The sequence below is a fragment of the Glycine soja genome, chromosome 10 (assembly GCF_004193775.1).
Source record: "Glycine soja cultivar W05 chromosome 10, ASM419377v2, whole genome shotgun sequence".
Taxonomy (NCBI): domain Eukaryota; kingdom Viridiplantae; phylum Streptophyta; class Magnoliopsida; order Fabales; family Fabaceae; genus Glycine; species Glycine soja.
This window is the reverse complement of record NC_041011.1, coordinates 332226-357221: the sequence shown is the minus strand read 5'-3', so window position 1 is coordinate 357221 and position 24996 is coordinate 332226. Positions and strand designations below refer to the sequence as shown.

General features: G+C 30.8%; 4 protein-coding genes across 7 annotated transcripts; all 4 read left to right on the top strand.

Annotated features, from left to right (window-relative positions):
* Positions 1 to 2372: 2372 nt before the first annotated feature.
* On the top strand, positions 2373 to 7490 carry LOC114372476 (VAN3-binding protein-like). Of its 4 annotated transcripts, none has more exons than XM_028330046.1 (7): positions 2373 to 2744; positions 3413 to 3532; positions 4503 to 4953; positions 5696 to 5944; positions 6208 to 6257; positions 6523 to 6584; positions 6771 to 6964. In XM_028330046.1, exons 1-7 carry the CDS (start codon positions 2427 to 2429, stop codon positions 6826 to 6828), a joined length of 1308 nt encoding a protein of 435 aa, XP_028185847.1. In that variant the 5' UTR covers positions 2373 to 2426; the 3' UTR covers positions 6829 to 6964. The 4 variants fall into 4 exon arrangements, with proteins under 4 accessions (XP_028185847.1, XP_028185846.1, XP_028185845.1 ...); XM_028330045.1 differs by having other exon boundaries at positions 2374 to 2744; positions 3425 to 3532; positions 6523 to 6580; positions 6771 to 7490; XM_028330044.1 differs by having other exon boundaries at positions 2374 to 2744; positions 3422 to 3532; positions 6523 to 6580; positions 6771 to 7490.
* Positions 7491 to 9563: 2073 nt separating this feature from the next.
* LOC114369942 lies at positions 9564 to 12403 on the top strand. Its single transcript, XM_028327223.1, has 2 exons — positions 9564 to 9843; positions 11134 to 12403. Exon 2 carries the CDS (start codon positions 11678 to 11680, stop codon positions 12125 to 12127), a length of 450 nt encoding a protein of 149 aa, XP_028183024.1. The 5' UTR covers positions 9564 to 9843; positions 11134 to 11677; the 3' UTR covers positions 12128 to 12403.
* Positions 12404 to 13649: 1246 nt separating this feature from the next.
* On the top strand, positions 13650 to 17239 carry LOC114372586 (chlorophyllase-2, chloroplastic). Its single transcript, XM_028330229.1, has 3 exons — positions 13650 to 13848; positions 13969 to 14126; positions 16263 to 17239. The coding sequence occupies exons 1-3, from the start codon at positions 13704 to 13706 to the stop codon at positions 16938 to 16940; spliced, it is 981 nt and encodes a 326-aa protein (XP_028186030.1). The 5' UTR covers positions 13650 to 13703; the 3' UTR covers positions 16941 to 17239.
* Positions 17240 to 20048: 2809 nt separating this feature from the next.
* LOC114372585 (heat stress transcription factor A-6b-like) lies at positions 20049 to 22382 on the top strand. Its single transcript, XM_028330228.1, has 2 exons — positions 20049 to 20685; positions 21521 to 22382. Exons 1-2 carry the CDS (start codon positions 20398 to 20400, stop codon positions 22244 to 22246), a joined length of 1014 nt encoding a protein of 337 aa, XP_028186029.1. The 5' UTR covers positions 20049 to 20397; the 3' UTR covers positions 22247 to 22382.
* Positions 22383 to 24996: the final 2614 nt, after the last annotated feature.

Here is a 24996-nt window from a genome sequence, read left to right as displayed (position 1 = left end):
ACTTGGAAGGAGAAAAAAAGGATCCATTTTTTACCAATCAGCTATGTAAGTATTCACAATTGCGAGCAAAACACCAAATATTATTATGTTGTATTGCCATTTATTGATTATTATATAATTATATAAATAGAATATTAAATCAATTATGATTTCAATTACTCTACTTATATAATCAACATGCTTTTTCCTCTCTTTTTTTTTTCTTTTGCCTTTATCAAAATTTCCCGTTTCTTTATATCTTTTAGTTTTTATTTACCTTTATTATATTAAAAGATACAAACCATAATGAGGAAAGCGTAGAGGCATTTAACATACTCCAAAGCCCCTTTGGAATGCCCATGCTACATACTTATAATTACTGGTGACGAGAGGTTAAAGAACTCTCAGTTTTTTTTTTTCTTTTAAAAAATGCATACTCAAGACCGGGGTTTAAAATATATAATTTTTCCCTTCTATTGACTATTGTGGTCATTTTGTTGATAAAGCCCAATTCTCATTTTATTTCGTTTGGGATTGGATGTAAAAGATTCAAATAAAGGCACTATTTCACAAAACATAAATATGATTAATGATAACATAAAAAAAAAAAATCTAAATTGTACTCGATGGCATAATCGCCCAAGCATTAGATTATGGTTAAATTCGTTTTTTTATAATTTATTTATTTTATAGTCTTCTAATTTTTAAAGTCAATTCAATTTAGTGTTTTTGTCTAAATTACATTGACGGTAACAGGAAATATATATTTTGTAACAGTTTAAAAATAATTAATGACAATTTTAAACTGCTACAAAGTGTAACTTTTTAATACGGTTGACTAAATTTAGATGATAAAATCAAAATGAATCAGATTTTAAAAATTAAAAAATTAAATTAAATTTAAAAAAAATTAGAGAACCAAATCAAACCTAAAACAAAAACCTTATATTTTGAAATGTTATAAAAAAAGTTAGCACCGATTTTTTAGAATTGATTTTATTAGATTTTAAGTATCTAAAAATAGTAAATTTTGTAGAGAAGAAAACCTTTGTTATACATATATTATTATGTAATAAATATGCAATTTATAATGAAAACTTCCCATTTTCAAAGGCTTAAAATCAGTTTTGAGTATCTCTACTAATAAATTTTTTAACTAAACAAATTAATTTAAAAAAAAAATATTCTAAAATTCGTCAAACTTATTCCCATAAAATTTAATTTGTACAAATATTTTTCTTTTAACAATCAAGATAACATATAACATTTTTTTACCAACATATGCAAAAGTAAAAAAATAAATATATATGCAAGTATTGTTAATTTAAATGCTTATAAAAGTTACACTGCAACTTAATAAATACTAGCTGGAAACAGAAACTATGTGGCTCAACTGTCAATTTCTTTTATTTTCTAGTTTTAAATTAAAAATTAAAAATAATTAAAAGATGTAAATAACTATCACATTGAATGATTTTATTTTTTCTGATAACGGTATTTTGGGAATTATTTTTTTTTTCTAATAAGCGTTTGATTTAAATGTATTTTTAAAAATAATCAAAGGGCAAAATGGTTTAAATAAATGTTTACATCAAATATAAATAATTTTTTTATTAATAATTGTAGATTACGTTACTACTTTGTTTCTCATCTCAAAAGAGATAGATGCATTTATTTACTTGACTTTTCTTAAGTTTTTGTCATTTTAAAATAAAAAAACAGAGTTACTTTTTTTAGAGGAAAAAACAGAGTCACTTTTATTATAATAAATTTTTTGATTTTTTTATTATATCATTAATTTTATTGTACCCTATGAATTTAATTATAATGATTTTGACAAAAGTTTTTTACACTATTACTTACCTCTATATTGTCATATCTACCAAATTTATTATCAATAAATCACTTGTTGAGTGAAATTAAATTCTCATATTTGAGCTTTATTGATAAAAAAAATGTTTAAAAAATCACTATATATAAGATTATTAGACGAGTTTCTTAATAAATATTAATCATATTGATGAATATTTTACATGATTGACAAAAAAGCATATACTAAATTTGTTTATTGGCTACTTTAAAAATCAATATTTTAAAAAATATCTGATTAGTCGAGAATGGAAAAATATATAAAAAAATATTTTTAACTCGTTTGTTTTTGTTTTTGTTAAATTATAAGCATTCTTGTGGGAAAAAAAGGAAATTACTAAATGCACTAGTATTTGTAAACAAAGCATGAAGGTCCAAACTTGTAATTTATGAAGAAAGTGTGGTAGGGAATAGTACTTGATAGGGAGGAATGGCATCGAGCAACAAGAGCCGTGGATGAAATCCCGACAAAGATCGACGGTGCTAAAATCTCTCCATGTTCTTTTAATAGAACTCCCTCTCACACATTCATTCAATAAAATCAAAACCTCTTCAATTTCATCTTTCTTCACCCGAAAATGGAAAAGGAGCGACCCGCATCATGGAGACCCGACCCGTTTCACGCACGGCCGCCGCCGCGCGACCCCATGGAGTTCCTGTCCCGGTCATGGAGCGCCTCCGCCCTCGAAGTTTCCAAGGCACTGTCGTCTCAACAGCTTCCACCTTCATCCAACAACAACGTTGTTTGTTATGTTAATAATTCTAATGCGTCTATAATACTCGAAGACATAGCTGGTGAAGTGGAAGAGTCTGCTGCAACTGTTTCTGGCAACCCTTTCTCCTTCGCTTCCTCTGAAACCTCTCAGATGATCATGGACCGCATCATGTCCCACTCCGTATGTTCCCTTACCCTCTCTTCTTCTCTTCCATTACTCACTTATTTTGTTATCTTCTGTATTTTGTTTATATACAAATAAATTAAGGGCAATCAAATTTAGTGACGGAAATTGTTCTTTTCTCACTAATTTTGGAATTACATGTTTTTTTTTTTAAAGAAATAGTTATAGAATTTTTTGTTATTAATTTTAGTTGGCCAAACTTAGTGACAAAGATATTTTTTCTTCACTAATTCTAAAACTACAAAAACTTTAATGACAAATATTTTTAAAATTACCTATAAATTATTTTTTTACCTAGTTTAAAAAAATGTTTTATTTTTTTCTTTTAGATTCATGAACTTATAAACTTTATTTTATAAACTCTTGTTGAACTTATTTATTTGTAAAATTTTCTTAAATCAACCATATTCATATATTGTGAATGAGATTAATTTGTGATCCGATATATTAGAAGATATTCATATCTTAGTAATGACAAAAAATAAACTTAATTTTAATGGAAACCCTTTCCTCTGATCTATATAAGTCCATTTTAGCTTTAAAGAAAAATTAAGACATAAGCTTAATTTGCATCACAATCAAGAAGCCTTCATTTTTGTTTGTGTGTGTTATGGACTTATGTTATGGTCAGAAACTGAAGCGAAATGGGTGGTTTTACTTTTGAGTTTGGTCAGCAGGAGGTATCACCACGCACCTCAGGAAGACTCTCTCACAGCAGTGGTCCTCTTAATGGCTCCCTAACAGATAGCCCTCCGGTTTCTCCTTCTGAAATTGACGATTTCAAGGTACTAGCTATGTCTCTCTCTATAAACCGACAACCATGTTGTTGCATGGGTTTTATTTTTATTTTTTAATAATAGAGTTAAACTTTTTTTTGGTTGGGTACAAAGCACGAACACTGGTATCACTGCACACTTGGAACCAACCATGATGCAGTTTCAGTTTCAGCTTTCTCTGTTACCAACAAAACAAATAACAAACTTGGATGACACCCGGAGAGACTCCCCCAGCTTTTTTCTCTTTTCAGTTTTCAATACAAACAAATAAACAAATACTTGTTTTATTTTGCTACTACCCATTAAAAAATCACTAAATTACAATAAAAGAGGCTAAAATTAGCCCTCCAAAAATACCATATTTTCTTTTCAGGCCCTCATGTCTGGGGTATTTCAATTATTTCTGTTCAGTTAAGAGTAACAAAAGCTTCACTTGTTTGTTTCCATTACAATTTTGGTTACAAGGTTATCCACAACCTGTTATTATTTCTGGTCCCCCCTATTTGTCAAATTTGTTAACAAATAACAACACCAATCAAAACCATTCTTCTGATTCCTGAATATGCCTTAAAAAAATTTCCCTCTTGGGTTGCATTAATTGCTCATGGACCCCCTATGAAGGAAATTGGGAAAAGGGGTTGAACATAACCATAGCCATATGCCAAAATATTAATAAAAGATAAGTACTAGTACAGTTTTTTGGCACTGCCACATCAAGGTTGCTACTTACAGAACCGCAGAGCCTAAACGATCTTGGCATCTAAATTAAAAAAATTGTTTGTATCATTAATTTAGTTCTAAAATTTACCTATTTTTATTAATGTTTTAGTGATTTGTAAATAGACACAGAATTTTCACTTACACTACAAGATCGATATCCATTGTGGAACACAAAGTTTATGTTGCAATACAAATTGTTGGTTACTTATTTCTGTTGTTGTCGCTAAGAATGGCCCACCACATGCAATTTTCTGTGCAGTATAACCGTTCCAACAACAACCACAACACTGTCAACATGATTACCGGCTTGAATGGTCAATACTGGGGTGCCGGCGGCGCAGCTGCGGCCGCCGCCGCCGGAGGTGGCAAGACGGTGGGGAGGTGGCTGAAGGATAGGAAGGAAAAGAAGAAGGAGGAAACCAGGGCCCACAATGCTCAGCTTCACGCGGCGGTTTCCGTTGCCGGTGTTGCCGCCGCGGTGGCCGCCATCGCCGCCGCCACGGCCGCCTCGTCGGGCTCCAGGAAGGACGCGCAGATGGCGAAGACCGACATGGCGGTGGCGTCGGCGGCGACGCTGGTGGCGGCCCAGTGTGTGGAGGCTGCCGAGGCCATGGGAGCCGAGCGCGACCACCTGGCCTCGGTGGTAAGCTCCGCCGTGAACGTGAGGTCTGCCGGCGACATCACGACGTTGACGGCAGCTGCCGCCACAGGTATGTGCATGACAACTGAAACAAATGACATTTACTTTGATCAGTTGAATATGAAAATTTTGATATTATATCATCTATATTTATTTTGAATTTAACTTGAATGTACATAAATTTAAAGGGGCTTGGTTTAAAAAAATAAAATTTAAAGGGTCTATTTACGTGTAGGAGATTATTGATTTTATAATATTTTTTAATAAGGATAATAATTATTTAATATATATATATATATATATATATATATATATATATATATATATATATATGTGGTAATTTTTAATTAGTTATATTATATTGGATTAAACAATTTATTTTAATAAGGAATCTTGATCTTGATAAAAACTAAACTGTCGATACTGAGAACACATACCTAAGAATGCATTGAAATACTAATATTAATTGTTAATTTTCTCATTAATCACTTGAATGACTTATTTACTTACTTCACAATTAATCAAATTTAGAAGAACTAAATTCAAGTTCTTTAAATTGTTAGTCTATCAAAATTAAAGCCAATTAATTTTCTCCCTATTGTTCTTTTTTATTCCTTGTTTTATACTAGCATTTTGGTAATATATCCTGAAATAGAACAACTTTTTATTATTTTATTCTGATGTACATGCAATATTTTCAGGTAGCATTAGTTATTGTTTGTGAAAATGCATCAGTTTGTCTCTACGTGGGATTCTTTTTGTGGGTTTTTGGTGCTTTTACTGAGTATGTTGCTTGTGACTTGAATTTGCAGCTTTACGTGGGGCTGCCACGTTGAAAGCAAGGGTGCTTAAGGAGGTTTGGAACATAGCAGCTGTGATTCCCGTGGAGAAGAATTTGGGTGCTGGCGGTGGCAGCAATGCTAATGGTAATAGAAATGGTAGCAATGATAGTTCTAATAGTAGCTTCAGTGGTGAAATTGTACCAGAAGAAAATTTCTTGGGGATTTGTAGCAGAGAATTGCTAGCCAGAGGTTGTGAACTTCTCAAGCGCACTCGCACCGGTATACTTCCTGAAATTTACATTTCTAGCGTTTCTGAATCACAATATTTGTTACAATTTGTTTTAGTTTTGTTCTCTGCTAACATAATTTGGCATGGTTTGTGTTTTGTGTCTGCGGAGTAAAAGACATTAGTATAGGAAATGATTTGATCTAGTTTCTTTGTTGGTTTTGATTTTTCTTTTTTTTGTGTTTCTTCCAAATGTTGTGTATATGATGATGATGATTAGGAAATGATTTGATTTGAGAATTGCCTGCACTTGCAGGTGAACTGCATTGGAAAATTGTATCCGTTTACATAAACAGGATGAATCAGGTGACTTTTTCTTTTCTTAGTTCCAAATTATGATAGTATAATGTTAATATACTTTTGGTTCTAGACTAGAGTGTAGATAACAATTATTTGGTCATCAATTAAGAGTTTTGATGATGAGTATGAACCTGGCTATGGAAAAAGTAATAAAGTGAGGGCGCGCGTAGTATGTATGATGTGATGTCAAAGGGATCAGAACAAGTTGTTTTAGTTTTCCAAGAAATTGTAAATTGTAATATAACCCTTTGGAGTCTCTTTTTGTGCTCAGGTTATGGTGAAGATGAAGAGCAGGCACGTTGCTGGGACCATCACAAAAAAGAAAAAGAGTGAGTGAGTTTTTGATTTAATTTTACTTTTTTTATTTTTTTGTCCCCAAATAATTTAACTGATTTGGAGGTGGGTCTTGTTCCATTTGGGGATTTGTGAAAGTCATGGTCTTTAATTTTAAAGTTGGCAAAAAGAATCAAAAGGGTTCTTCTTTAAGTTTAATTCAAAACCCCCTTTATTTTGGCACAGATGTGGTGCTTGGAGTGATCAAAGATATGCCTGCTTGGCCTGGACGCCACTTGCTTGAAGGTGGTGAGAACCGTCGCTACTTTGGTTTGAAAACAGTGATGCGTGGTGTTGTGGAATTTGAGTGCAGAAATCAAAGAGAGTATGATGTATGGACTCAAGGTGTGTCAAGGCTTCTATCTATTGCTGCCGAGAGGAGCAACAGAAACCGAATATAGTGAAAAATTATTGAGGAGATGGTAGTAGTTAAGTATGATATGATATAATTAATCAATGAACATGGTAGTAGATCTTTTGATACATGGTGGGGTGGGGTTTTAATCCAAATGTAAAAAAGGGTAAATTAAATTGAAGTTCTTCTAGTTGTGCCATATGGGGGTTTTCTTTTCTTTCTTTTTAATCTTGGGGGACACACATGGATATTTTTATGTATTTTTTGGAATGTGAAAGTAAAGTCATTTGAGCCAAAGTGAGTGAAAAATCATGTGAACCTTGGTGTTGTTCTTTCTTTTGCTGATTTGGAAAGGAAAAGTAGTATGTGTGTTGGACCGGGGCAGTCAAAAGAGAAAAAAGAATGAGTGAAGTGTAGTATTGAAGATAAAGACAAAGAAAGGGTAGTGATCTATGTGCTTTTGTTTATACATGTTGATTTAGGCTTTCCCTGATTGGATCCCAAGAAGTAGTTTAAGGTTTATGAGCTAGAGCCATCATTGTTTTGGATTATATTCTTTCACTTTGCGTATTTTGTTTGTTTAAAGTAAAGTGCTGAACAAATATATAATATGCCTCGGCAAATATAGCCGAGAGCGACGTAACATGTAAATAATTAGTAACTTTAAGATGTGGCAAATTAAAAATTTAAAAGGTCTTTCATAAAGTTATAGTTACCTTACCTAGTCTGTAAATGAAGGCAGGGAAAACAAATACTTGTTTGCCTCATTGCAAATCATGACCATAAATCAAGAAGCCAAATGGAGGATTACCGGAATTTTTTTTGAATGAGACTCAAAGACCAAGTTGCATTACGAGCTTTCTATATTGTCCAACAAGTAACTAAGTTGCACCATCCAAGTTGTAGAAATCATGAGAACCACAAACTCTACTTGGAGTTAGTGGTATTACAGCCATAACATTACATGTCTATCCTAGTCAGAGTTAAACTACACTAACTCTAAAGTAAACATTAGTCTAATTAACGAACTCAGCCATAACCAATTTCCCAATAAAAACACTTATGGATGATTATTTGGACAATATTCATGAAATAAGAGAAAATTGTCAATAAAAACACATATTATTCGAAATAAGCTATTTTTTAAATTGTTTTATCGCCCGTCTGTTTAACTCTTAATCAACTCGGGTGCTTCAATTTTTGGACAGTCATGAATTTTCTGCTCAGCCCTACCCATTACAACCTAACCACTCTTACTCTTACATTACTCCTCACTGCCAACTCAGTTGTTACTTGCATAGTGGATAATAACCTTCCATTATTTCTCTTGGTCCTCTCTCCATTCTCATATACTCTGTAGGTATTTTAGGGATCCTATCAACATTTTTCTCCTCAAGACACACATTGTCCTCAAGTTGGATGCCAGGAAACTGGTAGTCATGGGTAGAAAATATCTCTAGAGAAACTGATCCTTAACCTCCAAAGTTTTTTCTACTTTATCTATTGTTTTCTAATGCATTTATTGTCGCATGTTCTTTTTATGTTGATTAAATTTTCAAACTTCGAGAGTGATATAACCCTTGAACATGTTCCTTGTTGGAAGATAAATTGCTAAACTTTCATGCATGATGAATATTGATGAATATTGATAAAATTGATTTTAAAATAATATGATTTATGTTTGAAAGCTTTTATTATAAAATTAAGTTAAAAATACAATTCAATATAATTTTTTTATCTAAAGCAAAAAATTACTTAAAGTTGATTTAACTTGGAATCAATTTTAAACTCATATTTTTTTTAATTCTTCTCATACTAAAATCAGACACTTGAAATTTTATCTAAAATCAATTGTAGATTTTGGAGCGTGAAATCAAACATGTACTCCATATGTTAGAGTGTTATCAAATAGTGGTTATTAACTTATGGTAATGCCATAAGTAGTTTATGACGACAATGGCAAGAAATAGATAGGTTTTTGGGTTATCTATTGACCCTTTTTTTTTATTATTTAAAAAAAACATTTAGACCCTTTGGTCCAACGTTCTTTTCCTCATTCCTAGAAGACGAATGCCACATGTCTCCGCAATGGGAAATTCATTTTATGCCATTAGATTAATATATTTAAAAGTTAATGGCTGAAAGTTTTTTTATATTAAGAAAATATAGTTAAGCTGATCCAGAAAATACATAAATTATTAAAGATTTCTTAATATTGTGTTTGATTTCTATCTATTTTCTCTTTTTTTCTTCTAAACTTTCCCAAATTGTCCCTTACATTGGGTTTATGTAAATGAATTTTTGAAGTGTGGGTGGAGAACAAAATGAGGATGCCTGATTGGTGAAGAAAATTTTGTGTAGATATGCATGGTTTCTACACACAATAACTTTTGATGTGATTATTGATTATACATTAATGTCTTTTTATTTTTCTTTTATTTTGTCAAAAAAATAATAAATTAATGAATAAATAAGAATATAATAATATTTTAAACACATTACTATTTTATTTTTACTTTATTTTCCTCATACCAAACAATACACCATTTAGGCATTTAAGACAGTATTATAAGGTCCGTTTGTTAAAGGAGATAAAAATAGTAAAGGTGTAAATGAAAAGGAGATTTTTTAATTAAAAGATATACATCCCAAACAGCATATATCTGAGCATGTTCTTCGTGGTCACCCTTCTCCTCACCGCCGCCATCATCCACTACTCCGCCAAACGGAGGATGGCCTTCGTAAAGAAAGAAAAATGTGGAAAAAGTTAACTTTTAAATGTATTAATCTAATGGCTATAAGGGAGACCGGCACCATAGCAATAGGGTTCTGACTTCCGGATGTCACCGTGCGAAGCATTCACGCTCCGACGAGTGGCGTTTTCCGGTGACCCATAAATACAAGGTTCTTTTTCTCGTTTTTTTTTTCCCGCTATTGATAACATTGTATGTTACTGTGTTTCAGTTAAGCATAGTTGGAGATCGGGAATTGATTTATTCCTATTCTTTGCAAAGGCTCTGTCTTTTTTTTTTTTTTAACTTGTTATTATTATTTCGGAAAGCGGTTATGAAATTAATCTTACATCATAAATTCATTATATTTTTTATGCGAATTGAGCTTGGATGCAGTATTAACTGAACTTTAGGAAATATCAGTTCAGAAATCTTGCATTATATTTTTGTTTTTCATTTAGACTCAGCTGCAACAAACGCCACTTGTTCCCCAAGTTATGGATTTGTGATCAGATATACTTGTTTCAGCATTATAGAGTTTTTCAATATTCATTTTTCTGCATATATTGTTTCCTTGGTATAGTTTAAATCATATTTTCTTTTTGGTATTGGTTGTAAAGTTTGATACTTTTAAATCTCTTTTCTTGTAATTAGTGGTGTGTCCAATTTTTATGCAATTTCTCCCCATTAATGTGATGGAGTGAAGCATTAGAAATGGACCTTGTAGCTTGTAGCAGTAACGATGATAAATAAGAACAGATGAACTCAACATCAACAGTTGATAATGCTAAGACCAATATATTTGGTATGACACCTTGATACGTTGATTCCCTAATCCATGCTAAGAAAGTTAACCCTTATTTCTTTGGCAAAGTAGATGAATTTATAATTTATACTATGCACTGCATATTTATCTGTACTTTCTAATTTTATGCAGTAAAAATAATTAGTCTAAATAAATCTCCCATGATCCTATCAGAACTCTCCCAGCTCTTATAGTTCCATCTACTTTTGGAATAGTGATGACTAAACTCTCAACAGATGATATCATTTGTTGACGGTGATGCTGTCAATAAAAAAAATATTGTTGACAGTGATGCATTATTGTTGATTTGCTGAATATAAGTAGTAGCAGTGAAGCACCATTTTTATTTGGTGCCTGAACTATGCCATTTATGATACCCTTTTTTTTATAGTTTTGTTTAGTCTGTTTTTAACAATTCATGAATTGAATCAATGTGATCATAATTTCTCATTACAAATAGACCAGACATGAGACAACTAATCATATAAGCTTAACTTGTTGCTGTTCTGTCTACTGTACTGTTTGATGTCCTTCTTTAACTATGCAGATTTGATACTTCAGAGGTTTCTGTTGAACATGTTTATTGATGTTCAACTGTTGTTGCTTTTACTCTTCTTAGTGCTAGCAAACTTATAATGTAAATTTCTTCTTAAACAGGTTTATCTTTAGACTCTTCAAGTCTCATAGTTGAACAGTTCAATCCAGAAAAGTACTGAAAATATTTTAGGCCATTTTCTTGGAGGTTTATATTGTTATCTAAGAAGATGCATGTTTGCCATTTTATCTATGGGTCCTGTGCCAAGTCATATTGCTTTCATCATGGATGGGAATCGAAGGTATGCAAAGAAGAGAAACATGGAAGAAGGTGATGGCCATAAGGCTGGATTTACTGCTCTCATGTCCATACTTAGATACTGTTATGAATTGGGAGTGAAGTATGTAACTGTCTAGGCATTCAGCATTGCTAACTTCAAAAGGAGGCCTAAAGAGGTTCAGTCCTTGATGGAATTGATGCGAGAAAAGATTGAGGAGTTGCTTAAACAAGAAAGCCTTATTAATGAATATGGTGTTAGATTACATTTCATTGGAGACATGCAACTATTGACTGAGCCTGTCCGGGTTGCTTTGGAAAAAGCAATGAGAGTTACTGCCCACAACAACCAGAGAGTTCTTTTGATTTGTGTAGCCTATACTTCTCGTCATGAGATTGTGCATGCTGTTCAAGAATTCTGTAAGGAAAAAACGGAATGAAGTTCAAGTGTCAAAAGAAGCAAAGCTTACAAATGATGCATTTGCAAGAATTGATCTGGGCCTGAAAGGAAACGGTTTTGATTTGCTTTTCCAAGATTCATGTAAAGACTATCTAAATGCAACCAAAGCTTGTAGTAGTGTACCTAACAGAGTGGAAGGTGCCGGAGAGAAAGATGGCATGTTGGAGCATACTGTTGAAAAACATAGCGGTAACAATAGTGAAGCTGAAATCACATCATGCAATGAGATGGTTGAAATGACTGAAGAGGGTGAGGTTCCTTTTGTAAAACTGGTTGATATTGAGAAGAACATGTACATGGCAGTGGCACCTGACCCAGACATCTTGATCCGAACTTCTGGAGAGGCTCAGACTCAGCAATTTTCTTCTATGGCAGACTAGTACCTGTCCTTTGTTTGCACCATCTGCACTTTGGCCTGAAATAGGTCTATGACACTTGGTCTGGGCAGTATTGAACTTTGAGAGACATCATTTTTATTTGGAAAGAAAAAGAAACAGTTTTAAATGTATCCTTATTTGACCAAAATTCAGAGTGTAGTTCCCAGTTTCCTTTACCTTTTTTGAAAGAATAGTTTTTGCTTTTATTGTTTTTTATTTGTTGAAAATGTAAGAGTTTAAGTAGCAGAAAGGGATAAGAAAAAGAAAATTTTCGAGTGATATGTGATGTGCAATAATGTCTCATAAAATACAATGCACCGGAACTTATTTATACGGTAATAAATCATGACTTTTTAAAATATTTTATAAAGATTCTTACACGTTTTATAATTAATAAGTGGTTAACGTTCATGCAAATGAAGTAAATGTCAACTAAAATGCGTGGTTAAAAATTTGTCATTTTGGATTTTTTTTAGGCAAGGCATTTTGGATATAGTCTATAGCAAGAAAATGAAAAATGAAGTTTTAGTGGGACTACTTGGAATCCAACATTATGTAAGAGTGTACAGATAATTAAGAACTTTTTTTAAGCTTAATTAAGAACTTAATACGATAGCAAGTTATGGAAAAAATATCAATAAGATTAAATGGTCCTAGATATTTAATTGTATTAAAAAAAATTAATAATGCATCATTGACAAAACTTATTAACTAACTTTAAAATAAATTACTTTAAATTTGTAATAAGTAATTGTTATAGATAAACACTAAAAGAATAATAATTTATTGCTGAAGAAAATATACGTTTATCATTATAGATATTTTTAAAAAAAGTTAATCACTGAAATAGTAGCAAATATACGTTAAGTGACTTATGACTTATGGTTTATAAAACAAAATTTAAAATAGAAAAACATAAATATGTATTAATATAATAATACATAAATTTATATATAATAATAATAACAATAATAAATCATCTCTTAGAATATATATATATAATCTTAACTATAACTTGAAATAAATTATTGTGAATTCTTTTAAATTTAATTAAATATCTAAAAAACTGTTTTTTAATTATTATTGTTTATAAACATATTATATAAAGTTTGGTAAGAAAATCATATTATGAAGTAATCATCAATTATATAATAAAATAGACTTGGACTCAAACATTAATATGATATTTAATGCTATTAATGCTATTAATGCTTTATTTATATATTTTAAAAATTATTATTTAAGAAAAGTAATTATTCTAACATTTAACGAGTGTATATATATATATATATATATATACTTAAAAAATGAATTTATAAAATATCAATTGAAATATAAAAATGTAAGTGTATTTTTTTTTCTTTAGCTTCAAACATCTGTTTGGGCCTTTGCTCCACTAAAAGTCAACAGTAAATATGTGCTATATATCCATAAGATCTTTGCTTTTTTGAAAAAGATATTCATAGCATCTTAAACCAAACCAAAATATCCAAAATCTAAAGGGTGACAAGGCTATATAAAAGCCACAAGTTTGTCATCTAATTCTGCAGCATAAAGTAGCAAAGTCTTGCAGGCCACAATGCAAAACTTTGCAGAATCTCATCAACTTTCAGTTATGTGTTCTTCTTATTCATCTAATGTTGATGTCTTTGACACTGGCAAGTACACCGCCAAGCTGCTAAGGGTTGAATCTGAATCAGAATCATATACACACAACAACAATTGTATACTTTTGGTTCCCTCTAACTTAATTTTTTTTACAGTTAAGATTTTGCATTTTTTGGTTACACAAATTAAGCTCAGTTCACTGTGTAACTTTTGTTCTGTTTAAATTCTATGTTCAGTTCCACCACCACCAAAGTCTCTCTTGATTGCCACTCCTCTTGAAGGTGGAGATTTCCCTCTTCTGCTGTTTCTGCATGGCTATCTTCTTTACAATTCATTTTACTCCCAGCTAATACAACATGTTGCTTCTCATGGTTTCATTGTCATTGCCCCTCAGGTCAGTGCCCATTTTACACCTTAATTAATGTAATAGCTGTTTGGTTCAGCATGTAGCAATTCTGAGAAAATCACTCTCGCAAGCAGATTAGTGTTATTTCAATAAGTTGTTTTAATTACTTTTTCTTTTCTTTCCCCTTGGCTTGGCCATTGATTGATAAGTGTTTTTCTTTTGTTAATTGTCAAAAGCATTAGAAATAGGCAAAATACAGATTCGCAAGGAAGTGAATAATGTTTTACTGTATTTTTCTACTGTTATTTTACACTAAAAGGATTGAAGTGAATAATGTTTTGTGAAGTTAGACTCTTACACTTTCAATTTTCAAGGACTTGAATGGGGGTTTAATCGAATTGAGTGTATGCATTTCAGTAAGTTCATCCCTGGCTTGGTCTCTTGTGATACCTTATCTTTTGAATTCCCTACTGGACAAAAGATTTTGGATTGTTACTTCTTAAAAAAACATGATGATAGTGAGTAGGTTGGTTTATCTTGTCATTACTTAATTAATGGAGCATAAACGCAGGCCTAAGAGAGATTAATCCCTTTTATCAGTACCATCATCAATTATTTGTTTACCGCATGAGTATAATTTAAGTTTCTTTTTCTTTTAGACACAAGGATGAATATCCAAAGCATCATAACAGCACTATAGCCCTGGAACTTTGAACACATAATTATGGGAAATCATTAGAAAGTAGGCCTGATTGTGATGTTGAGGAAGATTCATTGCTAAGATCTTGGTCTTTGCAAATAAATTGGTTTTTTCTTTCCCTTGATCCTTTCATACGTTACACAACTTTCTTCACAGAGATTAAATATATGTGGCTAACCCTTTTTGGTGCAACTAACCCTTATGTATAGACTAATTTGAACACAGTTTTTTCACATGCTCAAAAGCATATCAACCATCGTCAAAACTAAAAACCCAAGACCAATAAAATTTAAGTGGCACAAGCAGGAGATGACTTACCGTATTTTGTCATATATTGTTTTTGCAATATTAATCACAGCTGATAATGATCCAAAAATATTACAATTAAACATAATAGTAATAGCACATATATTAGGCCATTGTCTAACATATAGTTCTGTTGATCTTTTGCATTGAACAGATTAGGTCGTTTCCATTAGCTAGCTTAGTTCTCTGTTGACACTCAATTTTACTTTCTTCACTGACGGACAAGCCCTTATTTTCTTGTTCTTCTTCATTTGCTTCACTTATATTTCTAAGGTCAATTCACAGCACTTGAATTTGGCCTAGTTAAATTGGCATTCACTGTTATCTAATAGATTTTATATATTTGCACAATGTAATTGTGTTCTTGCTCAATACCAAAAATGTTGAACACCTTAAATATGCACAATAAGCCAGTGCGTACCTTTGAATTACATGGTTCCTTGTTCAGAATTCCATTTAATGCGTACACAGAAATGATGAGTTCTCTCACAATTCTAATATTTTATTCCCACTACTGTTTTTTATAGTGTATAATGATGACTATAAGATTTGAACAAAGGACCTCATGTAAATTACTCAAATTCTATTACCTGAAACAATAAATTGAAAAGGAGCCTTTGATCCTTTCCGTGTAAGCATTATGTGGAATTTCAAATCTAGAGGACATACTTCAAAGGCACATTTTTTTTTTTTTCTGAATCTGAAACACACTAAAATGTTGTCCTCATGTGAGTTCTTGTTCAAAACCAAACTAAATGTAGAAAGCATACAATCTAAACAAGTGAATACCTTTAATGGACATGTCTCTGGATTCAGAATTACACGCCAAATGTGTACCTGATAAGGGTTACTATTGTTTCAAGAAAACTCATCTAGAGGGAATACTCTCACAATTGTGAGTGGATTGGAGGACTCAAATTCACTTTACTTGGTTAATTGTTAACCCAACCTACTTATTACAGATTGCTTAACAGCCCCTACGCTGTAAAACAAAATCAATTCCAATCAATGGCACCTTGATAAACAAAATTTTAACAATGTAATATGGAATTTATTGTATCAAGAAACATTGAGCTTTGGTATGGCATGCTATTGATTTGATTGTTGCTATATAATTACTTGTTGTCTTCCTTTTGGTAAAATACAAGGCCAAATTAAATCTTGTTTGCACTTGACAGTTGTACACAGTGGCTGGACCTGATACAAGTGATGAGATTCATTCTGCAGCTGCAATAACAAACTGGCTCTCTGAAGGACTCTGCAAGTTTCTTCCACCAAATGTAAGACCAAATTTGAGCAAGTTAGCACTTGCTGGCCATAGTCGCGGAGGAAAAACAGCGTTTGCTCTTGCTCTAAGAAAACTAAACATCACAACTAATCTCAAGTTTTCAGCCTTAATAGGAGTGGATCCAGTTGATGGAATGGACAAAGGAAAGCAAACCCCCCCACCTGTTCTCACCTATGTTCCTAACTCATTTGATTTTGATATGGCAGTGATGGTCATAGGTTCAGGTCTAGGTGAAGTGAAAAGGAATCCTTTGTTTCCTCCTTGTGCACCTAAGGGTGTCAACCATGAAAACTTCTTCAATGAGTGTAAGAAACCTGCTTGGTATTTTGTGGCAAAGGATTATGGCCACTCTGACATGCTAGATGATGACACCAAGGGAATTAGGGGGAAAGCTACCAACTGTCTATGCAAAAATGGAGAGTCAAGGAAACCTATGAGAAGGTTTGTTGGAGGAGTCATTGTTGCATTCTTGAAAGCTTACTTGCATGATGATAATGAGGACTTGTTGACCATAAGAGACAGGCATGTGAGTCTACCAGTGGAGATCAAATTTGATTCTTTTCTGTGAAAATCAGAGAAGATGGTGGGGAGCATATATTTCTGTTATTATCATGACACATATGACTGAACTTTTCAGTTACACATACACATGCATTAGATTAAAGTTACAGGTGAAGTGCATCATGTGCAAGATATTAATAAAGTGTCCCTTTTTTGTTGTTGCATGTAGGCTATTTCTGGAAGACATTAAAACCATTGACCATAGATGATTGTACTTGAAGTAATATCGCAACTCTTTTACTTTAAATAAAAGTTTGAAGAGGTGCCAGAGGTCATCAGCATAGTAAATGAATACTTTTTTTAAAATCTTTTCTGCTGCATAGAGCTATATAATCTTTTGTGAATGCACACACAAAAGATCATTCAGCAAAAAAAACTTGAAAAACAAGACATTCAATCTAAACAGATCCCCTTTTTCGTTGCAGCATTAGTCAATCTAATTGGTTGATTTTAACCCAACAACAGTCATATTAAATTGTCCTTGTTTCTCTCAATTTTCAATTATGATAATTTTAAGTTATTGTCTCTATATTGAAAACTCAAAATGGATTAAAAATCTTAATTTGTATCCAGGAACAACAATTATTCAATATTCCGAATTTGTGTAGTATTTTGCAACATCATGCTTGACATGTCAAATCATAATAAATTATTATACTTTTAAATTTAGTATCTATTAACATTGATATTATATTATATTATATTCTTTAATATGATAATAAATTACAGTTCACATGCTAATGCATTATATAAATTGCTTAGTTTATTATTAACAAACTTCTCACTGCTTAATTATATTTATTTTAAATATGGTGTTATTTATTAAATCTAGAATTAAATAAAATAAAATAAATATTGCTTGAAATTTTATGTCTAGTCAAATTTGTAATTAAGTACATGAATTCTCTATAATAAAGTGATAAATAAAATATTAATTTTACAAAAAAATATTTATTTATCGTCTTATGATGATTTTATTATTTAGATTAACAAAATAGTATATTTGAGGGAAAAATGAAATGAAATAAATAAAAGCAATCAAAATACAAGGGTGAGGTCAGGTCTAACAGTTTACTAACGAATGGAGTGAAGGGTTTGAGCTTTCGGGGAGAAAACAAATACTATTAAATTTCTTTTAGTAATATTAAATTTGCCACTTAGGAGAAGAGAACTGTGCATGATATTGATTCGTGATACTAAATTTGCCACATCTAGAAATGCTACGTGTTAATTTGTTAGCCGATTATTATAAGAAAATTCTAGGCCAATTCATCTAACAAGTTGGCACTTGGCAGAACCAATAATTAACCCTTTTATAGGCAACCATATATGTCTATATACAATAAAATAATAAAAAATTAAAATATGTGTACACGATCTATTCGTATAAGAGCACCTATTCTCCATAATTATTTAAATGAGTTATTTAATTATCATAATTTTATGAGGTCTTATAATTTTACATAGATTTAAATATTTTACATAAAATTCATTCAAATACTAAAGATATTAAAGTGAGTGATTAACTTAATTCTATAATGATTAAAAAATATTCTGACATAAATTTGTTAAATAATGGTGTTATATAAGCAACGCATGCCATATGTTTCAGTTAGAAAAAAAGTTAAACAATGTTGCTTAAAATTAAAAAATTCATCTAAGCACTCCGACTACAAATGCTGAATTTTAATCATGATTCAAGTAGTTGTGTTGTGAGAGGAGTTATAAGTTTTTTTTTTATGATGTTATTAATACAAGGAGTTATAAGTCATTGATGTCACCAGTTTTAAAAAAAAAATAAAGAAGTTTATTATCTTTCTTATTTTTAATTTTAGTTTTAACTTTTGTATTACTTTTAGTTTCTGACTTTCTTTCATTTTTATGTTTAGTCTCATTTAAAAAATAAAATAAAAAAATTCAAAAACTAAAAATAAAAGTCATAAAAAATTAATGATAAAATAAAAGTTTACGCTTTACACACAAAGAAAACAAAAGGCTGCTCTAAACCTACCTTTTCTGTCTGCTATCCAAGTTCTAACATTCTTTTATTCAAGAATAATAAAACATGTACATCTTTATATACTGAGTATATAAAGATTATACTGAATATTTCATTAATATCTATAATTTATATTATTGCATCATTATCAGTCTGCTATATTTACATTTCCGTCAATTTTTCTCAAAAATAACATTAGGCTTTCCGTTCATAATGTTTCCCTTCATATGACACCTTCACTAGTCCCTCATTTTCATCAGAATTATGAACAACTGAAAAGGGCAAACGAAATCAGATGGACACAATGATTACAGAATAAACCAGATAAGAAATATTCTAAAATTGTATAGAAACTTCTCTCTAATAAATATCTACCTCTCTGTGGATGATATTTTCCTTTACCATAAGCACGAGCTAGATTTCTCTTATCCTAAACTTAAAAAGTTTTATAATGATACATCATTTTTTTTTCCTTTATCTTCTTTTCACGCTATTTTTTTTCCACCACATTATTTATTATGTTAATACTTTTTTTAATTTTTTCTATCTTTTTCTTTCTTCTTTCCCATGCACCAAAATACCTTGTATGTTTTAAACTTATTAATACGTAGTTGACAAAAACAGAAAAAAAAACATTATTTATAATAACATTCTTTTATGATAAAAATGATAAACAGGGTTGTAAAATAACATTTTTGAAAAGAAAAGTTATCAAGTTACACCTCATTTTTACGGGCAGGAGTGTATTTTTTTTTATCATGACATATTTGAAATTTCTTATATGACACCTGAATTTTTTTCAGATCAGATTAATCTATTTTAAGGTAAAATAGTATTTCAAGTTACAATTCTATGTTGAAAGTGAGAAATCAAACTCTAAATCTTATTAAAGAGAGTTAAGTATTAAATCTCTCGTGTCAACAAATTATTTTTAGTGGTACAAGTGTATTAATTTGGTAAGGTGTTGGAAGAGTTTATAAGTGGTCTTTGAGACTTTGACTAGCTTATAAGCTAGTTGATCAAATATGAAAGGTGAAAAAAAGAAAAGAAAGAAAAACAAGGGGGTGAAGAGGGAGAAGATAATATCGTATATGTTAATAACATCTCTTTCTGAGATAGAGAAACATATCTGATTGCTCTTGGTTTCCTATTCCTTCCAACAGTGATGTGAGCTTTAAAAGGAAAGGACTGGGAAAAAGGGAAAGAATAAAAAGCAACAGGAACTACTTACATTGATTAAACAACGAACTTTCTTGTGTTCCAAATCCATATATAATTAAGATCACAAACACTTGCACTCATTACTCACCACAACACACACCATATATAGCTCTCTTTCTTTCTCTTGTATATACCCTTGTATCTGACCTTCCTTTGAGTACGTTTCACTTACAAAATAGCTTCATTTTTAGATAACTAAATAGTTGGCACCAATCAAGGGTTGTTTTGTTTGTTTATTCCAAATATGAATCCTAACAATGATGGTCCTATGATTCTTGTGAAGGAAGAGTTTCCCGAAGGTGTGGCTATTGCTCCACAACCATTGGAGGGGCTTCATGAGATTGGTCCTCCACCATTCCTCACAAAGACTTATGACATCGTCGATGATGTTTCCACTGATGAGATAGTTTCGTGGAGCAGAGGAAACAACAGCTTCGTTGTGTGGGATCCTCAGGCTTTTTCCATCACTCTTCTCCCCAGATACTTCAAGCACAACAACTTCTCCAGCTTTGTCAGACAACTCAACACCTATGTATGTATATTGATCTTTGCATGTTTATAGTATGTACATAATATGCTTATAAAAAATATGGTATATACATATAGTATGATCCACATGACATCATCATATTGTTATTAATTGCTCCTCTCTCTCATGTAGTAGTTTTAATTCTTAAGAATGGCCAACAAGAATGATATGTATATACACAACAGTTTTTTTTAGAACCTGTGTTGTTTCCATCAATGAAAATAGTATAATATTAACTTCATTCATGTTACAATGATGAATCAGTGCTGTTTTAATTAAACTCTGAGTTGCCTGCATTGTAATTTGTAAAATTGTAGAATATTGCATTTACAAGTACCTGCTATTAATATTGTTTTCAACATTGGGGTTGTGAACTGCTATTGAAAACCATGATTGTATATATGAATGTGTTAGTAATAATTTGTCAATCTTCATTTCCAGATTGCTTATATGTGATAGTTTGTAATTAAATTTGATTTGTTTTCGGTATACTTTTATTTCCTGACCTCCGATCCTGTTCTTCTTCTCGTTTGGTTTGTTAATTTAATGTCTTGAAAAGGGACCATAGCTTCGATCATTTGTTTAATCTAATTGACCTCACATAGTTAGGATAAGACATTTGTTGATTCTGTAATGCCTTGAAAAGGGAGAGGTACAAATTAAGATTGTAGAGTGTGTGTAAAAGTTTTATATGAAATTGATGTGTAACTTTTATATTTATTATCTTCTTTGAATGAAGGGGTTCTTAAGATATGCCTCTCTCAATTCTTTTTTGCCATAGTGATGATAAGATGTTATGGATTTGAAAAGAAGGAATAACTTGGTGTTGTACTTGTAGGGGTTTAGAAAGGTAGATCCGGATAAGTGGGAGTTTGCTAATGAAGGGTTTCTTAGAGGACAGAAGCATCTATTGAAGAACATAAGGAGAAAGAAGACATTAACTAATCAACAACAAGCTCTTCCAATAGACCATTGTGTTGAAGTGGGGAGGTTTGGATCATTAGATGGTGAAGTTGATGCATTGAGACGTGACAAGCAAGTTCTCATGGTGGAGCTAGTGAAGCTCAGACAACAACAGCAGAACACAAGAAACAACCTTCAATCAATGGAAAATAGGCTTAAAAGGACTCAGAAGCAGCAGCAACAAATGATGAAGTTCTTGACAAGGGCAATGCAGAACCCCAACTTCTTGCAACAATTGGTTCAACAAAGGGAATGGAGAAAGGATCTTGAGGAGGCAGCTACTTTTTCCAACAAGAGAATAAGAAGTGATGTTGAAGAATGCTCAAGTTTTGTTAAACTTGAACATGAGGAGGAGCACAATAATGACATAATATCATCAGAGCTTGAGGTTTCTGACATGGACCTTATTATTATGAACACTGAGGAGGAGGAAGAGAAATTATTAGGAGCTGAAATTGAAAGCATTAATGAGGAAGTACTCTGGGAAGAGCTTTTGAATGAGGGTACTGAAGGAGATGTACTAATAGGATTGGAAGAAGATGATGAAGATATAGTTGTGTTGGCTGAGGAACTTGGTTATTTGGCCTCAACTCCCAAATAAGGCATATTTATAATTTCTCCTGTTAGTTTTGTTTTAAGCTCCGTTTGTTTGCAGATAAATAAAGCAAAAAAAAGAGAAAAGAAATAAACTGTAAAATGAAATGAGACTCTACTTTTACATTCTATTTTAATTCAAAATTTTCATCTTATTTCACTTTCTTTTCATTTTTTTTTTCACTCGATCAAACAGTACCTTAATGAGCTAGCTAACAATTTGATTAATTTTTTTAGATAATATTAAAAATAACTTTAATATGAATTTCATTAGAGATTTTTAAATTAATTTAATACATTTGGAATTTTTTACTGGCTGTGCACATTATCTGAAATTTTTAATTACAGATTACTATAATTTTTTATTAGTTACAGTGTGTGTTTTATGTTGTTAGGATGATAAATGTGAAGGGTGGGAAGTAAAAGTTTGGTATTTATGACTGGGTGGCTAAATTTTAAAAAGAAAAGTCAGTGATAGAACTCTGATCCTTTCTTGTTTGCTAGATATTTATATAGTCATATAAATATTGTGTAACCTTGAAGAATGCATTATGTTGAGTAATATTTTGTGTATAGGATTTTGTGCTCTACACATATCAATGTATATCTTATTTTACTGATAAAAAAAAACTATAATTTCAAATACTGTATATGGAAAAAACGAAGGAAAACATTTTGAGATCCTGTAAATCTCGAGACTTCACAATCAACCAAGAAAATAAAGTTTGAACTTTTTAAGTATACCTGAAAATTTAATAATTATTCTTAGAAGATATTTTACTGTTTAGTCCTATATGATTTAAGCAGAAATATTTTTGTATTAAAATAAAAATAATCATTAAAAATATTAAATATTGAATAAAATATAACATGTACTATTAGTTTGTTAATTTTAATTTCTTGACCGGTGCTCAAAGAAAAATCCATTAAAATAATTAATATATATTTATTTGACTTTTATATTCTAGATGGAGTATCTGGCTTAATTTTAATCATTTGGTCTTGAGATTTTTTTTTTTTTTGAATTGCAATAAGAAGAGAAACTAAAAAATTATAGGGAAATAAATTTGAATTATATCAGCTCTTACGGCTCAAGAATAAATTTGGTCTTGAGATATGATGGCAGACTTAAGTCTACAGTTACAAACACATCCAGAAGTAGCTAGCAACAAAATGACTTTTACATGTTATATAAAATAAAAACTTAAATATGTTATTCATTTCTCATAAATATTTAATTTTTATATTTTTTTAATAAATTTTTGTTTTACATTGAGTCTTTAATAAAATAATAATTTTATTTTTTATTTTTGATATTTTTTTAGTCTCTGATAAATTAATAATTTTTTATTTATTCTTTAATAAAAAAATCATTTATTAATAGAAATTGAAACAAAATTTACTAATTTATATAAAAAAAAATTGTTAATTTATCATGCATTAAAACAAAATATCAAAGACTAAAAATAAAATTATTATTGTATTAAGAGTTTCTAAAAATATATTTAAATCATAAAATAATAATTATTCTTGAAATCCCAGTTTTATCCTTCCAAAATCCAAACTATTGTTCTTTTACCTTCTACCATGTCCCTCTATCCTTCGTGGCTTCGTCTCTTTCTATCACTCTAGGAGTTTCCGGCGAAATTAGGAAGTAAAAAAAAAAAAAAAAGACCATTAATCAGCATGACATTAACTTTAACGAGAGCCAATCATAAATGCTTTGTTAGAATTTTCAAAGTGGCACTTATTCCTTTAATTAATACCTTTTTTTGAGGTAAACTTTAGTATATATATAACATCTTGATAGGCTACTTACTCATTGGGATACTATCAATCTTCTATAGAATTAGACTGTTGATGAATTTCCATTTGTTTCATAGTTTGGTAGAACAAATTTTATATTTTCAACCGATAGTATGATTGAGTTCATATTAAAATATGTTACACAAAAAAAGAAATATTCTTATGGTTTTCAAAGGGGTACAAAGTATATACAAAAAGCAAGAAAAAGTGAAAAATTAGCTAGCATATGCATCCCTTTATCATCATGTATTAACTGGGGACAAATGCATGCATGCATGTGCAATACCTTAACTAGCAGAAGTTTTGATTATGTGATAGGGTTGCACATGCTGTGCATGCATGAATCTGTATATCTTGAAGAATTCTCTTTCATGAGCATTTCTCCCCCTTAGCATTTAATTTTTCAATGGAACATTATTGATTGTGTTGTATGGACAATGGAGTCAACAGATCTCACAACACCCAATCAACAAACAAACCAAAGCGCGCCACATCATTCTCTCTTCCACATTTCCTAGTTAATTCGAATCCTGCTATCCAATTTTAAAAAACACTATTTATTTTTTATTTTTTTTAAAAGCTTATTGCATCTTTTTCTATTAACGGTTCTTTTCCTAGGGAGAACAGAATGGAAATATTTGATCATGGAGAGTGCCATATATTCACTATAAAATTGTAATATTAACTCATTTGCAATATATGAGAGAATTTGCTAATAATAAAAGCAAAACCTAAATTAAACGTGTGAATTCAAGGAGGTTGAATGGTGGTTTACGATCAAAATGTTAGGTAAAATTAATTAAAAATTAATAATTGATAGTTAAAAAATTAATTAACTTATTAAATTATAAGTGTTCAGTCAAATTATTTTTTAAAATAATTAAAAACTATAAAATGACGAAAAAATAATAAAATCATGATTTATTTAAAAAAATAACAAAAAATGAATAA

Coding starts and splice junctions, on each gene's coding strand:
- LOC114372476 (XM_028330043.1), top strand. CDS start 2,427: ATGGAAAAGGAGCGACCCGCATCATGGAGACCCGACCCGTTTCACGCA. Junction 4,954..5,695: donor GACGGCAGCTGCCGCCACAG/GTATGTGCATGA, acceptor TTGAATTTGCAG/CTTTACGTGGGGCTGCCACG. Junction 5,945..6,207: donor TCTCAAGCGCACTCGCACCG/GTATACTTCCTG, acceptor CTGCACTTGCAG/GTGAACTGCATTGGAAAATT.
- LOC114369942 (XM_028327223.1), top strand. CDS start 11,678: ATGAGATTGTGCATGCTGTTCAAGAATTCTGTAAGGAAAAAACGGAAT.
- LOC114372586 (XM_028330229.1), top strand. CDS start 13,704: ATGCAAAACTTTGCAGAATCTCATCAACTTTCAGTTATGTGTTCTTCT. Junction 13,849..13,968: donor ATATACACACAACAACAATT/GTATACTTTTGG, acceptor TTCTATGTTCAG/TTCCACCACCACCAAAGTCT. Junction 14,127..16,262: donor TCATTGTCATTGCCCCTCAG/GTCAGTGCCCAT, acceptor TGCACTTGACAG/TTGTACACAGTGGCTGGACC.
- LOC114372585 (XM_028330228.1), top strand. CDS start 20,398: ATGAATCCTAACAATGATGGTCCTATGATTCTTGTGAAGGAAGAGTTT. Junction 20,686..21,520: donor TCAGACAACTCAACACCTAT/GTATGTATATTG, acceptor TTGTACTTGTAG/GGGTTTAGAAAGGTAGATCC.